This window comes from Chiloscyllium punctatum, chromosome 14 (genome assembly GCF_047496795.1).
Source record: "Chiloscyllium punctatum isolate Juve2018m chromosome 14, sChiPun1.3, whole genome shotgun sequence".
Classification (NCBI taxonomy): Eukaryota; Metazoa; Chordata; class Chondrichthyes; order Orectolobiformes; family Hemiscylliidae; genus Chiloscyllium; species Chiloscyllium punctatum.
The window spans coordinates 20,119,308-20,137,398 of record NC_092752.1 but is presented as its reverse complement, the minus strand read 5'-3'; the positions used below and the strand labels follow the sequence as shown (position 1 = coordinate 20,137,398).

Sequence of the window (18,091 nt, the reverse complement as noted above, 5' to 3'; positions counted from 1 at the left end):
GAACTGAACATCTTAGACAAGAAAATTCAGCAGTTTGATATAATTTTACTTTGGTCAGGAATGCATTTATCTGCATCTGAATAAACGTTGCATTATTTTTGGGGTAAGGTTGAAGCTTCATTTTTTTGTCACTACAGTTTGCACATCTAACACTATATCCTTCTTCCAACACAAAAGGGCAGTGATTTCTGCATCTTAAGAAGAAACAAGTTGCTAAGCAATATGAGTTGAATGCCATTCATCCTGATGTTTTACTTCTGCGTAGGCTGTGGAATATAATATCTTTGAGGGAATGGAATGTCGGGGTGCTCCAATAGTGGTCATCAGTCAGGGGAATATTGTCCTGGAAGATGGGAATCTGTATGTTAATCAAGGAACAGGTCGATTTATCCCTCGTAAGCCATACCCTGAATATATATATCAGCGTATCAAGATTCGGAACAAGGTGAGTACACATGTTTGTTTCCAGAATAGCAGGGACAGGGGAATTTGATTGGGTTGACCATTCATCTCAGTGACGTCATCTGCCATTTGGACAAAAGTGAGTGATGTAAAAAGTATCCCACATATTGTTCCAGTTTCTTCTGGCAAACTGAATTAACTTTGCATATCAAGAAAGGCAGGTACATGGAGTTGGGATGCAGAGGCTAAGAACTAATTAAATAGGAGAACAGGCTCAAGAGACAAAATAACCTCATCCTGTTTTAAAGTTCTTTCAGTAATTTGGCTTTGGTCAACATCATTGATCCCCACTGAGAAATATTATGAATATTCAAAAAGTCATATCCCACATATGTTTAAATCTCTGAAATGCACCATCAGATGATATGACCCTTCACTGGCAGTACTAAACTCAGACCTATTTTTACTGAACATAGCACGGTCGAATCTTAGTAAGTATTACAGCAGGTCAAACCCCAAGTTGGAACTGCACTATTCTGCTAATTGAATCATGATAAAAGTTATTCAGGATTTGAGGCCACAGGAAAAATAAATATTGTGGTGTTGCTCAATAATCGTGTGGATTACCTTTGTCTTTATTTGATATTGTATGCAACATAGTACTGTTTGAGATTAGTGGTGTCATTTCTTACTGTACAAAGAGTGTTTTTAAAATGTAAGCTAAGAAATGAAGATCAGTACGTTTGAAATGTGAAGTAATAGATCTTTGGGAGGAATGAGGAGAAACAATATAAATTAACTGGTGTAAGTTTAATGTACGTGCAGTAACTTTGTAACTCTTAAGTATTCCTGGCATTATTTTGTTCAATTTACAAGTCTGTCAAATGCACATGCCACCGTAACTATCCACTTAAGCATTCAGTTAATTTTATCTTGCATTTATATCTCTGTTTTTAAATCATTAGATAAATTATAGTTGTGGATTATTTTGTTGATACTTACATGCATTGGGAATTCCTTGATAAAATTCCTCCTACCTATTTAATATTGTATTATTTATTTTATATTGTTTCTCCTCATTCTTCCAAGCTACAATATGTCACATTTCCAGCTCACCTCAGAATGTCTCAATACATATTTTGAGAATGTTCATTGTACAATTAATTGATATGTGCTAGAAATGCTAGAATGTGTTAGAAAGCTTTACAAGGATGCCACCTGAACTGGAAGGTTTAAGTTATAAGGAGAGGTTGGATAGGTTGGGACTTATTTGCTTTGAGCGTAAAAAACTGTAGGTTAACCTTCTAGGTAGCAAACAGCCTATCCCCATGTGAGGGGAGTTTAAAACTAGAGGGCATAGGTTTAAGGTGAGAGGGGAACACTTTTCACATAGAGGATGATGTGTGTCTGGAACCAGCTACCAGAGGTAGTGATGGAGGTGAGTACATTTTTGTCATTTAAGAATATCTGAACAGGTACACGGATGGGATAGGCATGGAGGGATGTGGACCAAACGCAGACAAATGGGCCTAGATCAGTTGCAAATCTAAGTGGCATGGACAAGTTAGGCCGAATGACCTGTTACCATGCTGTAAACCTCTATGATTCCAAATAGACAAGAATAAGATTATTACTCATATACAAAAAGGCTGGATGTTATATGGTATGCTCCTAATCCTCTTACTGTCCTCTGGTTCATTATTCTTCCAAGTCAACGGAACTGCACGCGGTGGCTCGAGGGATGTATGATGGTCCTGTGTATGAATTCCCAGTAACACCTAAATATGTCACTCCAGCTCCTTCAACCAAAACATCCCCAACGAAACCACAGCATGTACCAGTGCGAAACCTGCATCAGTCTGGATTTAGCCTATCAGGTGAGATATTGAAGCAGAGCAAAAGGAACAAAACAACATCCATACATTTGTTGAAGGAAATAGGCATGTGGTCATGTGCCTGGGATAGTCAGAGGAGGAATAAATCCTGCTGTCCACTCCTGAAACAGGGTTTGATAGAGGTGTTACAATGTTATTACCTGCCTGGCCTGTTATCTGGAGAAGGGAAAGGGAGAAATTAAGAGACAAACATTTCTTTCTTGGTGTAATTCAAAACTAAATTATTGATCTTGACTAATTAGTTGTAAGACAGTAATACTCACATATTCTGTCTCACCTGCATTCCCTTATACCAATCCAGTATAGTAATGTACAAACATGGGCAAAGGTTATTAGCATATTAGTGATGTGAGGGGGAAATCATGCGTAAGTGAAATTTAATGGGACAGTTTAAAGGTGCAATTAACTGTGAGTGCCATAATGGAGTGATAAGTATTATAAAAAATTTCAAAGTGACATATCAACCATTCTAATACTACCATGTTTGTAGGAACATAAAATAAGCAATATTCAACCTGCAGCCTCTTTTGCTTTATAGACAAAAGGTGCAGGAGTAGGCCATTCTGCCCTTCGAGCCAGCACCACCATTCATTATGATCATGGTTGATCATCCTCAATCAGTATCCTGTTCCTGCCTTATCCCCATAACCCTTGATTCCACTATCCTTAAGAGCTCTATCCAACTCTTTCTTGAAAGTATCCAGAGACTTGGCCTCCACAGCCTTCTGGGGCAGAGCATTCCATACACCCACCACTCTCTGGGTGAAGAAGTTTCTCCTCAACTCTGTTCTAAATGGCCTACCCATTATTTTTAAACTGTGTCCTCTGGTTTGGGACTCACCCATCAGCGGAAACATGCTTCCTGCCTCCAAAGTGTCCAATCCTTTAATAATCTTGTACGTCTCAATCAGATCCCCTCTCAGCCTTCTAAACTCAAGGGTATACAAGCCCAGTTGCTCCAATCTTTCAACGTAAGATAGTCCCGCCATTCCGGGAATTGACCTCGTGAACCTACGCTGCACTCCCTCAATAGCCAGAATGTCTTTCCTCAAATTTAGAGACCAAAACTGCACACAATATTCCAGGTGCGGTCTTACCAGGGCCCTGTACAGCCGCAGAAGAACCTATTTGCTTCTATACTCAATCCCTCTTGTTATGAAGGCCAGCATGCTATTAGCTTTCTTCACTGCCTGCTGTACCTGCATGCTTGCCTTCATTGACTGGTGTACAAGAACACCTAGGTCTCGTTGTACTGCCCATTTACCTAACTTTACTCCACTTAGGTAGTAATCTGCTTTCCTGTTCTTGCCACCAAAGTGTATAACCACACATTTATCCACATTAAACTGCATCTGCCATGCATCTGTCCACTCACCTAGCCTGTTCAGGACACCCTGTAATCTCCTAACATCCTCCTCACATTTCACCCTGCCACCCAGCTTTGTATCATCAGCAAATTTGCTAATATTACTTCTAATACCATCATTTATATCATTAGTGTATATTGTAAAAAGCTATGGTCCCAGCACTGATCCCTGCGGTACCCCACTGGTCACTGCCTGCCATTCCGAAAGGGAGCCGTTAATCACTACTCTTTGTTTCCTGTCAGCCAATCAATTTTCAGTCCAAGTCAGTATTTTGCCCCCAATACCATGTGCCCTAATTTTGCTCACTAACCTCCTATGTGGGACTTTATCAAAGGCTTTCTGAAAGTCCAGGTACACTACATCCACCGGATCTCCCTTGTCCATCTTCACAGTTACATCCTCAAAAAATTCCAGAAGATTAGTCAAGCATGATTTCCCCTTCATAAATCCATGCTGACTCTGACCTATCCTGTTCCTGCTATCCAGATGTGTCGTAATTTCATCCTTTATAATTGACTCTAGCATCTTTCCCACCACTGAGGTCAGACTAACTGGTCTATAATTCCCTGCCTTCTCTCAGCCTCCTTTCTTTAAAAAGTGGGACAACATTAGTCACCCTCCAATCCACAGGAACTGATCCTGAATCTATAGAACATTGGAAAATGATCATCAACGCATCCACGATTTCTAGAGCCGCCTCCTTTAGTACCTTGGGATGTAGACCATCAGGCCCTGGGGACTTATCAGCCTTCAGACCTAACAGTCTCTCCAACACCAATTCCTGGTAAATATAAATTCCCTTCAGTTCAGGTCCTTCAGCCACCATTACCTCTGGGAGATTGCTTGTGTCTTCCCCAGTGAAGACAGATTTGAAGTACCAATTCAACTCTTCTGCCATTTCTTTGTTCCCAGTAATATATTCACCCGTTTTTGTCTTCAAGGACCCAATTTTAGTCTTGACCATATTTTTTCCTTTCACATACCTAAAAATGTTTTTACTATTCTCCTTTATATTTTTGGCCAGTTTACCTTCGTACCTCATTTTTTCTCTGCATATTTCCTTCTTAGTTATCCTTTGTCATTCTTTAAAAGCTTCCCAGTTTTCCATTTTCCCACTCATCCTTGCTCTGTTATCCTTTTTCTCTTTTGACTTTATATGTTTCTTAACTTCCCTCATCAGCCACGGCCACCCCAGCCTCCTCTTAGGATCTTTCTTCCTTTTTGGAATGAACTGATCCTGCATCTTCTGCATTATATCCAGAAATACCTGCCATTGTTGTTCCACTGCCATCCCTGCGAGGGTATTGCACCATTGAACTTTGGCCAGCTCCTCCCTCATAGCTCCATAGTTCCCTTTATTCAACTGAAATATTGTCACTTTCGATTGTACCCTCTCCCTTTCAAACTGCAGATTAAAGCTTATTGAATTCTCGTCACTATCTCCTAATGGCTCCTTCACTTCAAAGTCCCTGATCAAATCTGGTTCGTTGCATAACACCAGATCCAGAATTGCCTTCTCCCTGGGAGGCTCCAGCACCAGCTGTTCTAAGAATCCATCTCGGAGGCATTCCACAAACTCCCTTTCTTGGGGTCCAGTACCATCCTGATTCTCCCAGTTTACCTGCATGTTCAAATCCCCCATAACAACTGTAGTAATATCTTTGCGACAGGCCAATTTCAGCTCCTTATTTAACTTACACCCTACATCCAGACGACTGTTTGGGGGCCTGTAGATAACTCCCCTGAGGGTCTTTCTACCCTTAGAATTTCTCAGCTCTATCCATACTGACTCTACATACTGATTCTAGGTCCTCCTGCGCGAGGGATCACCCCACCCCCTCTGCCAGTCAGTCTGTCCTTACGATAGCATGTATAGCCTTGAATATTCATTTCCCAGGCCCTGTCCACTTGAAGCCACGTCTCAGTTATCCCCACAACATTGTAACTGCCAATTTCCAAATGAGCCTCAAGCTCATCCAGCTTATTTCTAATGCTTTGTGCATTCATATATAATATTTTTAAATTTGTTACTGCCCTCACCCTTCCTATCAATCCCTATTTTACTCAACCTTATTGTATGATCCCTTTTTGAGTTTTCTGCTCCATTGATACCGTTGTCTTTCTTGACTTCTCTTGTTCTAACTTTCCCTTCAATTTCCTTCTTAAACACAGTTTGTCCCCTCCCCCCCCCCGCTTTAAATGCAGCTGTGTTACAGTGGCAAACCTGCCTGCCAGAATGCTGGTCCCCCACCTATTAAGGTGCAAACCGTCTCCTGCCTGATTTTCCCATTTTCAATTTTCTAACCTATTGTTATCCAAATTGGCATTACTGTCAAGAGGATTTTTTAACCCTTTATTTATAACATCCTAATGGATCCCAGAGGTAGTTTTCAGTATTTTTCTAAGGCCCAGTTTATTTTCAGTCGCTTCCACAAACAGGGGATCTCTTCTGCTCAGCCATTGGCCCACGCTCCTGAGGAAGGTTCACCAGCAGAGCAGGAGCAAACGCTACCAAAGTTGCTGTTTCCGGTTTCTTTAAAATACTTTAAAACTATGTAGCATTTGTTAAATAACTGATTCCTGTTCTATATATACATTAGGTGCCCAGTTTGATGATAACATTCCACGCCGTTCTGGACATCGTATTGTCAATCCACCTGGAGGACGTTCCAACATCACAAGCTTAGGTTGACCAGGACTAGATGATTGAGCTGCTGGTAGCTGATACGAGCAGTTACTTACTTACAAGGCTATCAGTGTTATGAATACCAGCCCTCTGTGGGTATTTCAGAAAAGAAACAAAGTGTGCGTGTGTCTGTTTGTCCCCTAGAATGAAGTGAATCACGTAACGTATTTTTGCTTGGAGTTGACTGCCACACAGTTGTGTTGCATACCATTTCATTTAGCATGGTCCTGCCACTAGCGCTGTCCACAATGACACTGGTTTAGACATGTTTCTCGTAATTCTTAATAAGGGTTCTTTGCACATTTTAGCTATTATAGAAGTTAGTGCATGATGCTCAGAGATGCAATTTCTGTTTTATGTATGGAAAATAAACTCTTTAGGTCAAATTGCCAAGAACTAAAGTGATTTAGCCAAAATTGTTAGCAAAACTGATGTTAATTTATGGCACAATATCCCTTTTTTTGATCATCAGCAAAAAGATAATCAGAAGTAGGATGGCTCAAACGTTGATATAGGTGTGCAAGGTATGGTTATCTCAGTGGATTCAGTTACATTCAAACTCACTGCAGCATAGCCATTGCATTTAAATTCTTAAGAGTTAGTTATACCTCACAGCATTAACAGGGAATGATATTAATGCAACAAAAAAATCAAGGTATGAAATCTTGAAGTTTATGTAACAATGTTGGCTCGCAGCTATGAAATATATTTCACACTTCTTCCTGTTTTCTGTCGCTTTAAACTTTCTGACATCATTTTTGTCTTTGCTGTAAAGTTGAGAAACGTTTCACAGTGATTTTGGCTTGCTGGAAGCTTGTGAAAACTTTCAGAACAGATGACTGAAGAGTAGGTGTTTTATCAAAAATAGTGCACTGTTTTATTTGAAGTGATGCAAGTTACTGCAAGTGATGATCCAACATGGAATCACGGTGACTGATAAAAACAGCAAAGATTTGGGCCAACTTAATCTTAAACTAGTCACCTTTTTTTAAAATTTTTTGATACCAATTCTTCCTTTGTATTCATGTACATTTGTACTATTTCAAACTGAATACTCTGATGTTGTGACTCTACATTTGAACCCTAAATCTGTGAAATAAATGATGCATAAAACTTCCTTTGTTTTTTTCTGTACTTATTTTATCTGTAGGTTCTTGAAAATACTGTGATTTTATTACATAACCATGTCACAATTATTTTACTTTCACCCTCATTGTCAGTGGTTTCCTCTGGCCCTTCAAAAGCAGTGACTCACTAATGAAGTCATGAGCTGCTCTTGAACCATGTGCTTTCTCATGATACTGTGTCCTTTAAGTATTCTGTAATAAATTTATCTTGTGGTGAAAGACATCAGAGTTTGAGCCTTCTCATTCAGCAATCAGCATTGCCAGCCCAAGGTTGGCACTGATTGATAAAGGCTATGATAAAGTACCTGCAGCATAGCTGTTTTGTTTATTCACTTGTGAGGCGTGAGCATCACTGGCTGGTCAACATTTATTAGCTGTCCCTAGTTGCCCTCGAGAAGTGGTGGTGAGCTGCCTCCACTTCAGTCCATGTACTGTAGGTTGACTCACCCATATTCCTGAGGGAGGGAATTCCAAGATTTTGACCTAGCAACAGTGAAGGAACAGCAATCTACTACCAAGGCTTGATGGTGATGTTCCCTTATATCTGCCGCCCTTGTCTTTCTAGCTAGAAGTAGCCGTGGTGCTGTCGAAGGATTTTTGGCAAATTTCTGCATTGCATCTTGTTGATAGTACACACTTGTTACCGAGCGTCCACAGTGCAGGGGTGAATGGAGTGGATGCTTGTGGGTGTGGTGCCAATCAAGTGGGTGGCTTTGTCCTGGATGGTGTCAAGCTTCGTGAGTGTTGTCAGAGCTGCACCCATCCAGGCAACCGAAACAGCTCTAGGCAAGTTCTGGAGCAAATATCTTCAGTACAATTGCCATAATTTTGTCAGGACCCATTGTCTTTGCAATATCCCATGGCATCAATCACAGCTTGATATCACGTGGAGTGAATCGAATTGGCAGAAGACTGGCATCTGTGATGCTGGGGAAAATGGGATAGGCGGAGATGGATCATCCACTTGGCACTTCTGGCTGAATGCAGAATACCTACCAGGTCAGAGGATTCAGGAACCTTGGAAGAAGCCTGCTAAGGACTTGGGAACATTTTGACAGGTTTGGGTGATTCCTTCTCACAACACTATGGGCTTCCATGAGTTGCTGGTGATTAAGGACCAGAGGGATGCATGTGCGCACCATGGGTTTACAAAGGGACGATGAAGACAGGTGATGAGTCTTAAATTGGTTAGAAGGGTCTGAGGGACCCTGGGATGTAGTTAGAGGGACATGATTGGCACAATGGGCATGATCAGCCTTGGAAAGTTGTTTGAGAAATGAGCTAGCATCTGTTGGCATGGACAAAACATATGGAACATGTGGAGATAAAGAGCTACCAAAGTGAGGTATGTTTTTTTGCTTTAGTTTTTGTTTTACAATTGAACCTAAGATGGACCTTTTAAACAACTGGATGGCCCTTGTGACTGACTCTGAATCCTTCCCTGGGGGTTGGTCCACTCAGTACCCAACCATCCCAGAATGAAGGTCCGTTCTCTTGAGCTTGTGGAGTTGGGACTTTTTCTGACTGCAACCCTAACTGCAGAACAAAAATGTAGCCCAGCATGAAAGTTCTGCTGATATCAGTAAAAAATTGGAAATTGAGGCTGTCAATAGATGAAGTTGCTACTAAGTGTGTAAATAATAGTTATATAGAGGTAAATGAATCATAGAATCCCCACAGCGTGGAAGCAGGCTATTTTGTCCATTGAATCTACACTGCAACTCTGAAGAGCATCACAACCAGACCCATCCCTCCACCCTACTCCTGTAACCCTGCAGTTCCCATGGCTAATCCACCCAGCCTGCACATCTTTGAACTGCGGGAGGAAACCCATGCAGAAAGGGAGAATGTGCAAACTCCGCACAGGCGGAGACTAGAATTGCACCCAGGTTCCTGGTGCTGCCAGTCAGCTGTTCTAACCACTAAGCCACAAATGATGTAAGAAAGAAATGGAAAGCCAATCCATGAAATTGATTCTGGTAACTGACTTTTAAATTCATGGACATTTATAACATAGGAGGCTGTTCATCCTGCGTCCACAATAATCCCATTTTCCATATTTTGGCTCATAATTCTACAGAAATTCAAGTGAACATCTAAATATTCTTTAAATGTTATGAGATTTTCTGACTCATCCACACTTTCAGTTAGTGAGTTGCAGACTTGTACCATCGTCTGAGTGAAAAAAACCTCTCCAACTCTCCTCAGACTTCTATATCATCCCTTAAATCTATACTCAGTTATTGACTCCTCTACTAATGGAAAAGGTGCCATCCTATCAGTTCTATCATAATCTTACACACTTTTAACAAGTCTTGTATTTAAAATTTGAGATTGAATTTTCAAAGTCATGATTGATTTGTGATTTTGATGAAGTTAAAGCTAATAAGAACAGAATTTATTAGTCAGAGCATTGAGTATAAGAGTTGGGAGGTCATGTTGCAGCTGTACAGGACATTGGTTGGGCCACTTTTGGAATATTATGTGCAATTCTGGTCTTCCTCCTATTGGAAGGATGTTATAAAACTTGAAGGTTCAGAAAAGGTTTACAAGGATGTTGCCAGGGTTGGAGGATTTGAGCTATAGAGAGAGGCTGAATAGCACTGAAAATGTGTTGCTGGAAAAGCGCAGCAGGTCAGGCAGCATCTCCTGCTCCTTGGATGCTGCCTGACCTGCTGCGCTTTTCCAGCAACACATTTTCAGCTCTGATCTGCAGCATCTGCAGTCCTCACTTTCTCCTAGAGAGGCTGAATAGGCTGAGGCTGTTTTCCCTGGAGCGTCAGAGGCTGAGGAGTGAACTTAGAGGTTTATAAAATCATGAGGGGCATGGATAGGATAAATAGACAAAGTCTTTTCTCTGGGGTGCAGGTGTATAAAAAAACTAGAGGGCATAGGTTTAAGGTGAGAGGTGAAAGATTTACAAGTGATATAAGGGCCAACATTTTCATGCAGAGGTGGTGTGTGTATGGAATGAGCTGCCAGAGGATGTGGTGGAGGCTGATACAATTACAACATTTAAAAGGCATCTGGAAGGGTATATGAGAAGGAAGGGTTTAGAAGGATATGGGCCAAATGCTGGCAAAAAGGAACTTGATTAATTTAGGATATCTGGTCGGCATTTCAGTGCTGTACATTTTTATGACTCTAGTTTGAAAACATGAGAACTTATAAATGTAAAGATGACAGGGCAGAGGTAAGAAGATGGAACTTTGTTCTGAATGATGGGAGGAAAATATGAGAAGATGGACTAAGTGTAAGACAGATTAAAATGAGGATAAAGAACAGAAATTAAGTTTAGAAATAAAACAATTAGGATGATGGCAAGAGCACAATCAGGACCAGATGATTTACTGATCCAGAGTATTTGACACATACAAAGATTGAGAAGTCATGATGGTCTAGTCAGAGTAGATAGGAAGAAATTGTTCCCATTGTAAAATGATTGAGACCAGAGGGCACAATTTTAAAATGATTTGTAAAAGAAACAATTATGAGATGAGAAATGTTTCCATGGAGATTCCAAATGCGCTGCCTGGAAATATGACAGAGGGAGGTTCAATTGAGGCATTCAGGAGGGTATTAGATAATTATTGTAGAGAACTGATGTGCAAGGCTTGGAAGGAGTTTGACACTAAGTCAGAGTGCCAGTGCAGACATGATGGGCTGATTGGCCTCCTTCTGTCCCATAACAATTCTGTGAATGTGTGATCCAGTATGAAAATAAAACTAATTTAGTCACAGTCACTGGTATAAAAGTTGAGAGTGGAACCATGTAGTAGCATACTGTAATATTGCACAATGGTCAGACAACATAATCCCATTGCCGTTTTTATGTGGTTTCACTCAGTTATTTGCAAAAATAGGTAACTTTTGGGTTCCTTTTACATCTTCCACTTGTAGGTCCTGTTTGGAAAAATACAAACATTTTACATTGTGAATAAATGATTAGATTAGATTACTTACAGTGTGGAAACAGGCCCTTTGGCCCAACCCGTCCACAGCGACCCTCCGAAGAGTAACCCACCCAGACCCATTTCCCTCTAACTAATGCACCTAGCACTATGGGCAAGTTTAGCCTGGCCAATACACCTGACCTGCACATCTTTGGGTTGTGCGAGGAAACCGGAGCACCTGAAGGAAACCCACGCAGACACGGGGAGTATGTGTGAACCACACAGACAGTTGCCCAAGGCTGGAATTGAACCTGGGACCCAGGTGCTATGAGGCAGCAGTGCTAACCACTGATTTGGGAAAGTTTTTAAGTGCTGCTTCTAAATGTTATCTAGATTATAATAACCATTTTACATTTGAACACAGACTTAAACATATTTTCAAACATAAGTAGACATTCCATATTGCTGTATATGGTAACAGAGAGAAACGGCTATTTTATGCACATCATAGGATTATAACAGGTTATATTACTTATTTATCTGTAATTAAGGAGCAGATGTTTTGAAACTAGATGTGGGTTGGAATGATGTGAGACTGAGACTTTGTGGCTGAGTCATCAATGGTATGGAGGAATGGTGTTCTTGCTGTCAATGAAAGCAGGTCAAGTTGTGCACACTGAAAGTGCTCTGGACATTAGTTTGAAGTCAGACAAGACATAATAGTCAGAGCTATAGAAAGCACCTGGGAGAAGAAAATAAAATGAGGACAACTTCAAACTTGCCTGTGTTTAGGTATTGTATGTTCTGGCCAATCATGACATGATTTTGGACTTGTAATTAATGACACTACTCTTTCACTTGAAATAAAGATAAGGAATTAATAGGTTAGGTAAAACTGGTGCCATTTACATAACTTTTTTACATGTATGTCACTGTTGATTAGAGGTGATCAAAAGATGGGGGTTGTAATTGCGATGGCAAAATCTGGTTACTATAGGTAGAATGCTGCTGTCAATACTACTTCCTCTGTTAGCCTAGGGGCTTTCTAGTAGTTAGCAGTGAGGGATGAACTATGAATTAATCTTAGCAGAAGCCCATTTATCTTAGGATAATAAAATAAGGTTTATTACAAAATAGTGACTATATACATGCGTCATGAACACTGAGGTACGTTAAATATTATTAACGAGATCAAAAAGACAGTGTGTCTCCATGACCAGGCTTAGCTCTCTGACCAAAGGGCCTCTAACTGGTGCTCCACCCAATGGGTGTGTTATACATTAGCTTCAGATCAGCTCATGGATTCACCCCTTTCTATCCATGCCACATATAATAGGTTGAAAAGAAAAGCCATTGCTCAAGAAGTAAAAGTTATATTTGGGCAGGTAAAGATGGAAATGGGCAATACCATCAATGGGATTGAGTTTAGAACAAACAAACATGCTAAAAGCTGCAGATTTCACTAACCCGCACAGCCACGATCATAAGAAACAGGGAGGTTTCAATGTTATGGATGGGAAGGCATACAGTTGGACTGAAAAGTTGTTGGCTAAGACCGTTGTATATTTGCATTGTAGTGAAATATTCAAGGCATACATGATGGAGAGTTTAGAAATGTGATAGGCGGAGGATAGAAAAAAAAAAGCAGATCACATTCCGCAACATATAATTTAGCACATCACATGTCATATACACACACATAGGATATTAAGTAAAATGGAATAAGTTGCTAAATAACAAATATAACTTCTCTATGGAAGCAGAAGGTAAGAAAGTGCCTGGCTATATATTGAGAATGAAGCAACTGTGATTTTCATTTGTTCTTGAATCTCTGCATTTAGTTAGTGTCAATCTCAACTCAAAGAAGGTACAGAACTCTTGAGATTTTAAACATTTAAATAAAATTAGAATAGGTAACTACCTGAAAGGAATTTCTTCTCCAGCGTCTTCCAATCAGCTTTGGGAACTCTTGCTAAAGCAGCAAGTTGTGACATGAATTTCTTTTCTGCCGCCTAAAAGATGAATTTAGAAACAGAAAGTATGTTACCAAAGGACAAACCTTTCCTATGTGAAACCCAAATAACAATTTAAAACAATCACTAACTTGGTACCAAATGGCGCTGCATTAAAAATTTCATTCAGATTCCAGGATAAGTATTGTGGCAAATGCAAAAACTGTCAGTCTAGAACAATAGGGCAGTTTGATTAGATTAGATTACTTACAGTGTGGAAACAGGCCCTTCGGCCCAACAAGTCCACACCGCCCCGCCGAAGCGCAACCCAACCATACCCCTACATCTACCCCTTACCTAACACTACGGGCAATTTAGCATGGCCAATTCACCTGACCTGCACACCTTTGGACTGTGGGAGGAAACCGGAGCACCCGGAGGAAACCCACGCAGACACGGGGAGAATGTGCAAACGCCACACAGTCAGTCGCCTGAGGCGGGAATTGAACCTGGGTCTCTGGCACTGTGAGGCAGCAGTGCTAACCACTGTGCCACCGTGCCGCCCACGGTGTTCTTTCTAAGTTCTTTCTAAGTTTTTGCAGAAATATAGCAGCTTTAGTACTAGGCCTCAATAGAAACTCTTCCATTCCCCAATTCCCCAATTCAAGCATTTCATGTCTTTATAAAAAATAAAAATTCATGCAATGTCATTAAATGACACGTTAACATTGAAATTGTGAGGAAAAACTGCTGGATTACAGTTCCAAGTATTGAAACACAACAAAATGTTCTGTCGCTCAACCTGATTTTGCAAGATAAAAAATTAAAATACTGTCATTTGAAACTGCCTATTTTCCAGTTGGAAGAGGAAACAAAAGGGTTATGTCTGATACGCAAATAATGTCTGTAAAACACCCAATTCCATATAAGCCCCTAGAAAGTATGAGCATTAGTAAATGATAAGGGCCTCTCAAGAAATGCAAGACCACCCTGAACAACTGGGCTGCTTTATGCAGAATGAACATTTTGTTTTTGAGACGTGGATACATTTTGTTTTAAAAGGTTTAAGTAGAGCAGATGTGTGCCTTTGATGAACCACAATACCCCAGCTTTGTCTTGCTGTCTTGTTCAGTTCTCTGCCTGGTGGCAGGTCTGATCCACAGCACCAAGAGCTTCATATGGGTAGGGTACAGAGGCAAGTTCCCAGTCTGGCACAGGTGGAATTAGGTCTGAACCATGTGCTGTAGGCACTCTCTGATCCACAGACCATCCATCCGAATGGCCTTGCAAGAAACCCAAAGTTGCTATGGTAACATATATTCCTACATGCATGTTGTAGAGTGGAGCTTTGAATAACAATGGTGGAAGCTGTAGTTTCTTGCAGTAGCATGCTGACCAGGAATCTCGTCTGCTCTTACTGACAGCGGTGGCTTGTGTTGGAAATATTTACAAGTTGATATTCAAACTGCTTGCCAGCATTATGAATGTACCTTCCTTAACCATCAGGTCTGAGAGTGGAACCTAAATCCACGATGCTACCCACCGTGCCACACCTTTGTCCTATTCCACATACCACCTCCTTTTCAAGCAAGGCAAGTGACCTCCTCACATTCCTATACTGAAATAAGGTGAAGATGGAACAGGCATTAATATCGAAATCAATGGCACAGTTTGGCCTGTCTTGAAAGTTCCATTTGATTCTAGAACCAAAAATAGGCCTATCACATCAATATTCTGTCATCATCCAGTGCTGACAAGTGTATTTGCAGAAGTAGTCAATCTAAAGAGTGAGCAGAAGACTATTCAATTGAATTGCCCTTTTCGTAATTTGCGCCAACTCTTCGAATTGTCACATTTCTGTCTCTGTTGATCTAACTGATTTCCATTGATCTAATTCAGCACATATTGTGGTGTAAGTGTTTTAAAAAAAAAACTTCTGATTTGTGCAACTTAAGCTAAACTAGGCTGTAAGTTATGGGTGGATATGATTTGTTAATTTCATCCTGTCAGTTATATCTGATTAAATTTCATTTGGAAAGCCACAAGTATTAATCCTGCAGAATTTGTAATGATACTGTTGTTAGCTATCTGTTTTTGTTAACTAGCTGAGGAGCAACTTAATACTGAATTCGACTGGGACAACACTACCATTATAGGGCAAGCCAAACAGAGAACAGCCAAGGAATTCCTAGAGGCATGGCACTCATCCACAGAGTCTATCAACAAACACATTGACCTGGACCCAATATACCGGCCACTACAGCGGACAGCTGGAACTGACAACCGGAAGCGGCAGAGACAGGCCACTATAAATGTGGGAGGAAACAGCACAGAAGCGCTTCACAGGAGGTTCCCAAGCACTGAGGATGTCACCTAGACAGGGGACGAAACGTTTGCAGGACAAATTCCCAGCTCGGTGAACAGAACCACAACAACGAGCACCCGAGCTACAAATCTTCTCCCAAACTTTAAGCAACTTAATAAATTAAATGAAATCCTGCATCAAGCTGCTGATGCACCCTATTGCTGATTACTTTTTCTTTAAATTTCACTGGTTGTTTTTACATACAACACCTAAAAACTACTGAGCTGAATTTCTTAAGATAGCCAAGATTTTAATGCGTATTAGTCTTATTTTAAATTGCTTAATGTCTTCACAAAAACAGTGGGTAATGAATGCCTTACAGAAGCATTAATAAACTAATAACACAGAATTGCTACTTTGTTTATGATGACCACTGTTTTACACCTTTAAGCGTGAATCAACCTGCTCCTTCAGCTGATGAAGCAGCACTGTCCTCTGATTTAGGAACTCCATATTTGTCTCCTCTTCAAGCAACAACATGGATATAGTCCTTTTCTGCCATAGCACCAATCTGTTAGCAAAGATAGAGACAGAAACACTTATATTGAAGTTAAATGCTGTTAAATGAATTGTACAGCCTTATCTATTAGGCTATATAGTGATAGGATAATGATGCTCATAGCAGTTATCTCTGAAGTATACAATAGCTTATACTACCTAAAGTCTTTAACATTATTAAATGTCTGAATGCAAGAAGGTACTGTTATATAAGCATACATTGATGAAATCCAGCATGCTAGCATGTTAGAATTGTTCAGAATAATCAGATGCATATATTATAGAGTGATGAACACAAAATTACTCCTCATTCAGCTATGAGCAACAACTAATTCAATTTAACTGGGAGGAAATACTGGTACATAACTTCACTGACTCTTTTTCTAAGGATGTTCAAAATTATTAAGTTTACTCAGTTTTCATTAACAGTAATTTTTTTTCTTAATTTCTCTTTAATGCAAAACAAAATGATGAATGCTCATCTTCTTCCATTTCACCTTCTTCTGGCAGCCCCAGATTCTCCAATTTTTCAAAAACATTCCCAAATTTTACTGAAAGGTTTCCAGGTGTCAGAATGGTAGAGTGGCTCAGTGGTTAGCACTGCTCCCTCACAGTGCCAGAGACCTGCGTAACTGTCTGTGTGGAGTTTGCACATTCTCCCAGTGTCTGCGTGGGTTTCCTGAGTGCTCTGGTTTCCTCCCACGGTCCAAAGATGTACAGTGGGCTGGCTATGCTAAGTTGCCCATTAGTATCCAGGGATGTGCAACCGGGTGGATTAGCCCTGGGAAAAGCAGAGTTACAGGGATAGGGTAGGGGAGTGGGTCTAGCTGGGGTGTTCTTCAGAGAGTTGGTGTGGAGTCAATGGGCCAAGTTACCCGCTTCCACCCTGTACGGATTCTATGATTCTGTGAATTATTTCACGGGGTCTGAGAGGTTTGTTTTAGCTTTGAAAACTAAATTCTTTCAGCTCCAATCCAGCAGTCAGTTTAAACATGTTTTTTCTGGGCTCTGTGCCTGCTGCTTTCCTGAAGGCATATAGACTTCAGTGGATTTTTCACACTATGCACTCTAATTTGCTGTTTCGTATAGTCTTTTTGGTGGATTTATCACACTATTGTTTAAACCTTGGAAATAACCAAAGTCCAGCACTAGTTACCATGTCACATAATGATATTAGACTAAGGATCAATCACTCCTTGCAGATTGATTAATGGCGTGTTTATTTAAAACAGTAAAAGATATTACAAGTTATAAAACAGATAATACAGCAAAGCAACTGAATGATGCCTGCAGATTAATACTCATGACGGATAATAGGTGCGTGGGTCTAGAGATGGAGGACAAACAGTGATGGGTAGAAGATAGGTGCTATAATGTGCCAGGGGATGATCTTGGCATTTGAAGGACAATGGGAGAAAGACACAAGATGGTACAGGGACTATGGGGAGGGCATGGGAGTGGCTGAAAGATCAGAGGTTGGCATGGGTGGAGCATCAAGAATGTCGGGGTGTGGGTAAAAGGGCGTTTTTCATTTAATTCTTTATTTTAGGAAAACCTTGCACAGCACGGTGGCTCAGTGGTTAGCGCTGCTGCCTCACAGCACCAGGGTCCCAGGTTCGATTCCAGCCTCGGGCAACTGTCTGTGTGGAGTTTGCACATTCTCCCCGTGTCTATGTGGGTTTCCTCTGGATGCTCCGGCTTCCTCCCACAGTCCAAAGATGTGCAGTGCAGGTGAATTGCCTGTAGTGTTAGGTGCATTAATAAGGGGTAAATGTAGGGGAATGGGTCTGGATGGGTTGCTCTTCGGAGGGTCGGTGTGGACCTGTTGGGCCGAAGGGCCTGTTCCCACACTGTAGGGAATCTAATCTAATACTGGAGCCTCCTCAGGCAGTTCTGACCAAGCTGT

The 18,091-nt window shown here is 40.8% G+C and overlaps 2 protein-coding genes across 3 annotated transcripts in view; one reads left to right on the top strand and one right to left on the bottom strand.

Moving 5' to 3' along the window:
- The window catches only part of LOC140485655 (dihydropyrimidinase-related protein 1-like), a 58,981-nt gene extending 51,514 nt beyond the window's left edge, over nt 1-7,467 (top strand). For both annotated transcript variants that reach the window (XM_072584031.1, XM_072584032.1), the window contains exons 12-14: nt 266-445; nt 2,114-2,279; nt 6,265-7,467. In XM_072584031.1, coding sequence (XP_072440132.1) covers nt 266-445; nt 2,114-2,279; nt 6,265-6,356 — 438 coding nt within the window. In that variant the 3' untranslated portion in view covers nt 6,357-7,467. The remainder of the gene's footprint in view (nt 1-265; nt 446-2,113; nt 2,280-6,264) is intronic.
- A 10-nt stretch (nt 7,468-7,477) lies between these two features.
- The window catches only part of LOC140485654 (evC complex member EVC-like), a 50,522-nt gene continuing 39,908 nt past the window's right edge, over nt 7,478-18,091 (bottom strand). Inside the window, exons 18-20 of the mRNA XM_072584029.1 lie at nt 16,072-16,198; nt 13,292-13,382; nt 7,478-11,380 (exon numbers count right to left, since the gene is read on the bottom strand). Coding sequence (XP_072440130.1) covers nt 11,325-11,380; nt 13,292-13,382; nt 16,072-16,198 — 274 coding nt within the window. The 3' untranslated portion in view covers nt 7,478-11,324. The remainder of the gene's footprint in view (nt 11,381-13,291; nt 13,383-16,071; nt 16,199-18,091) is intronic.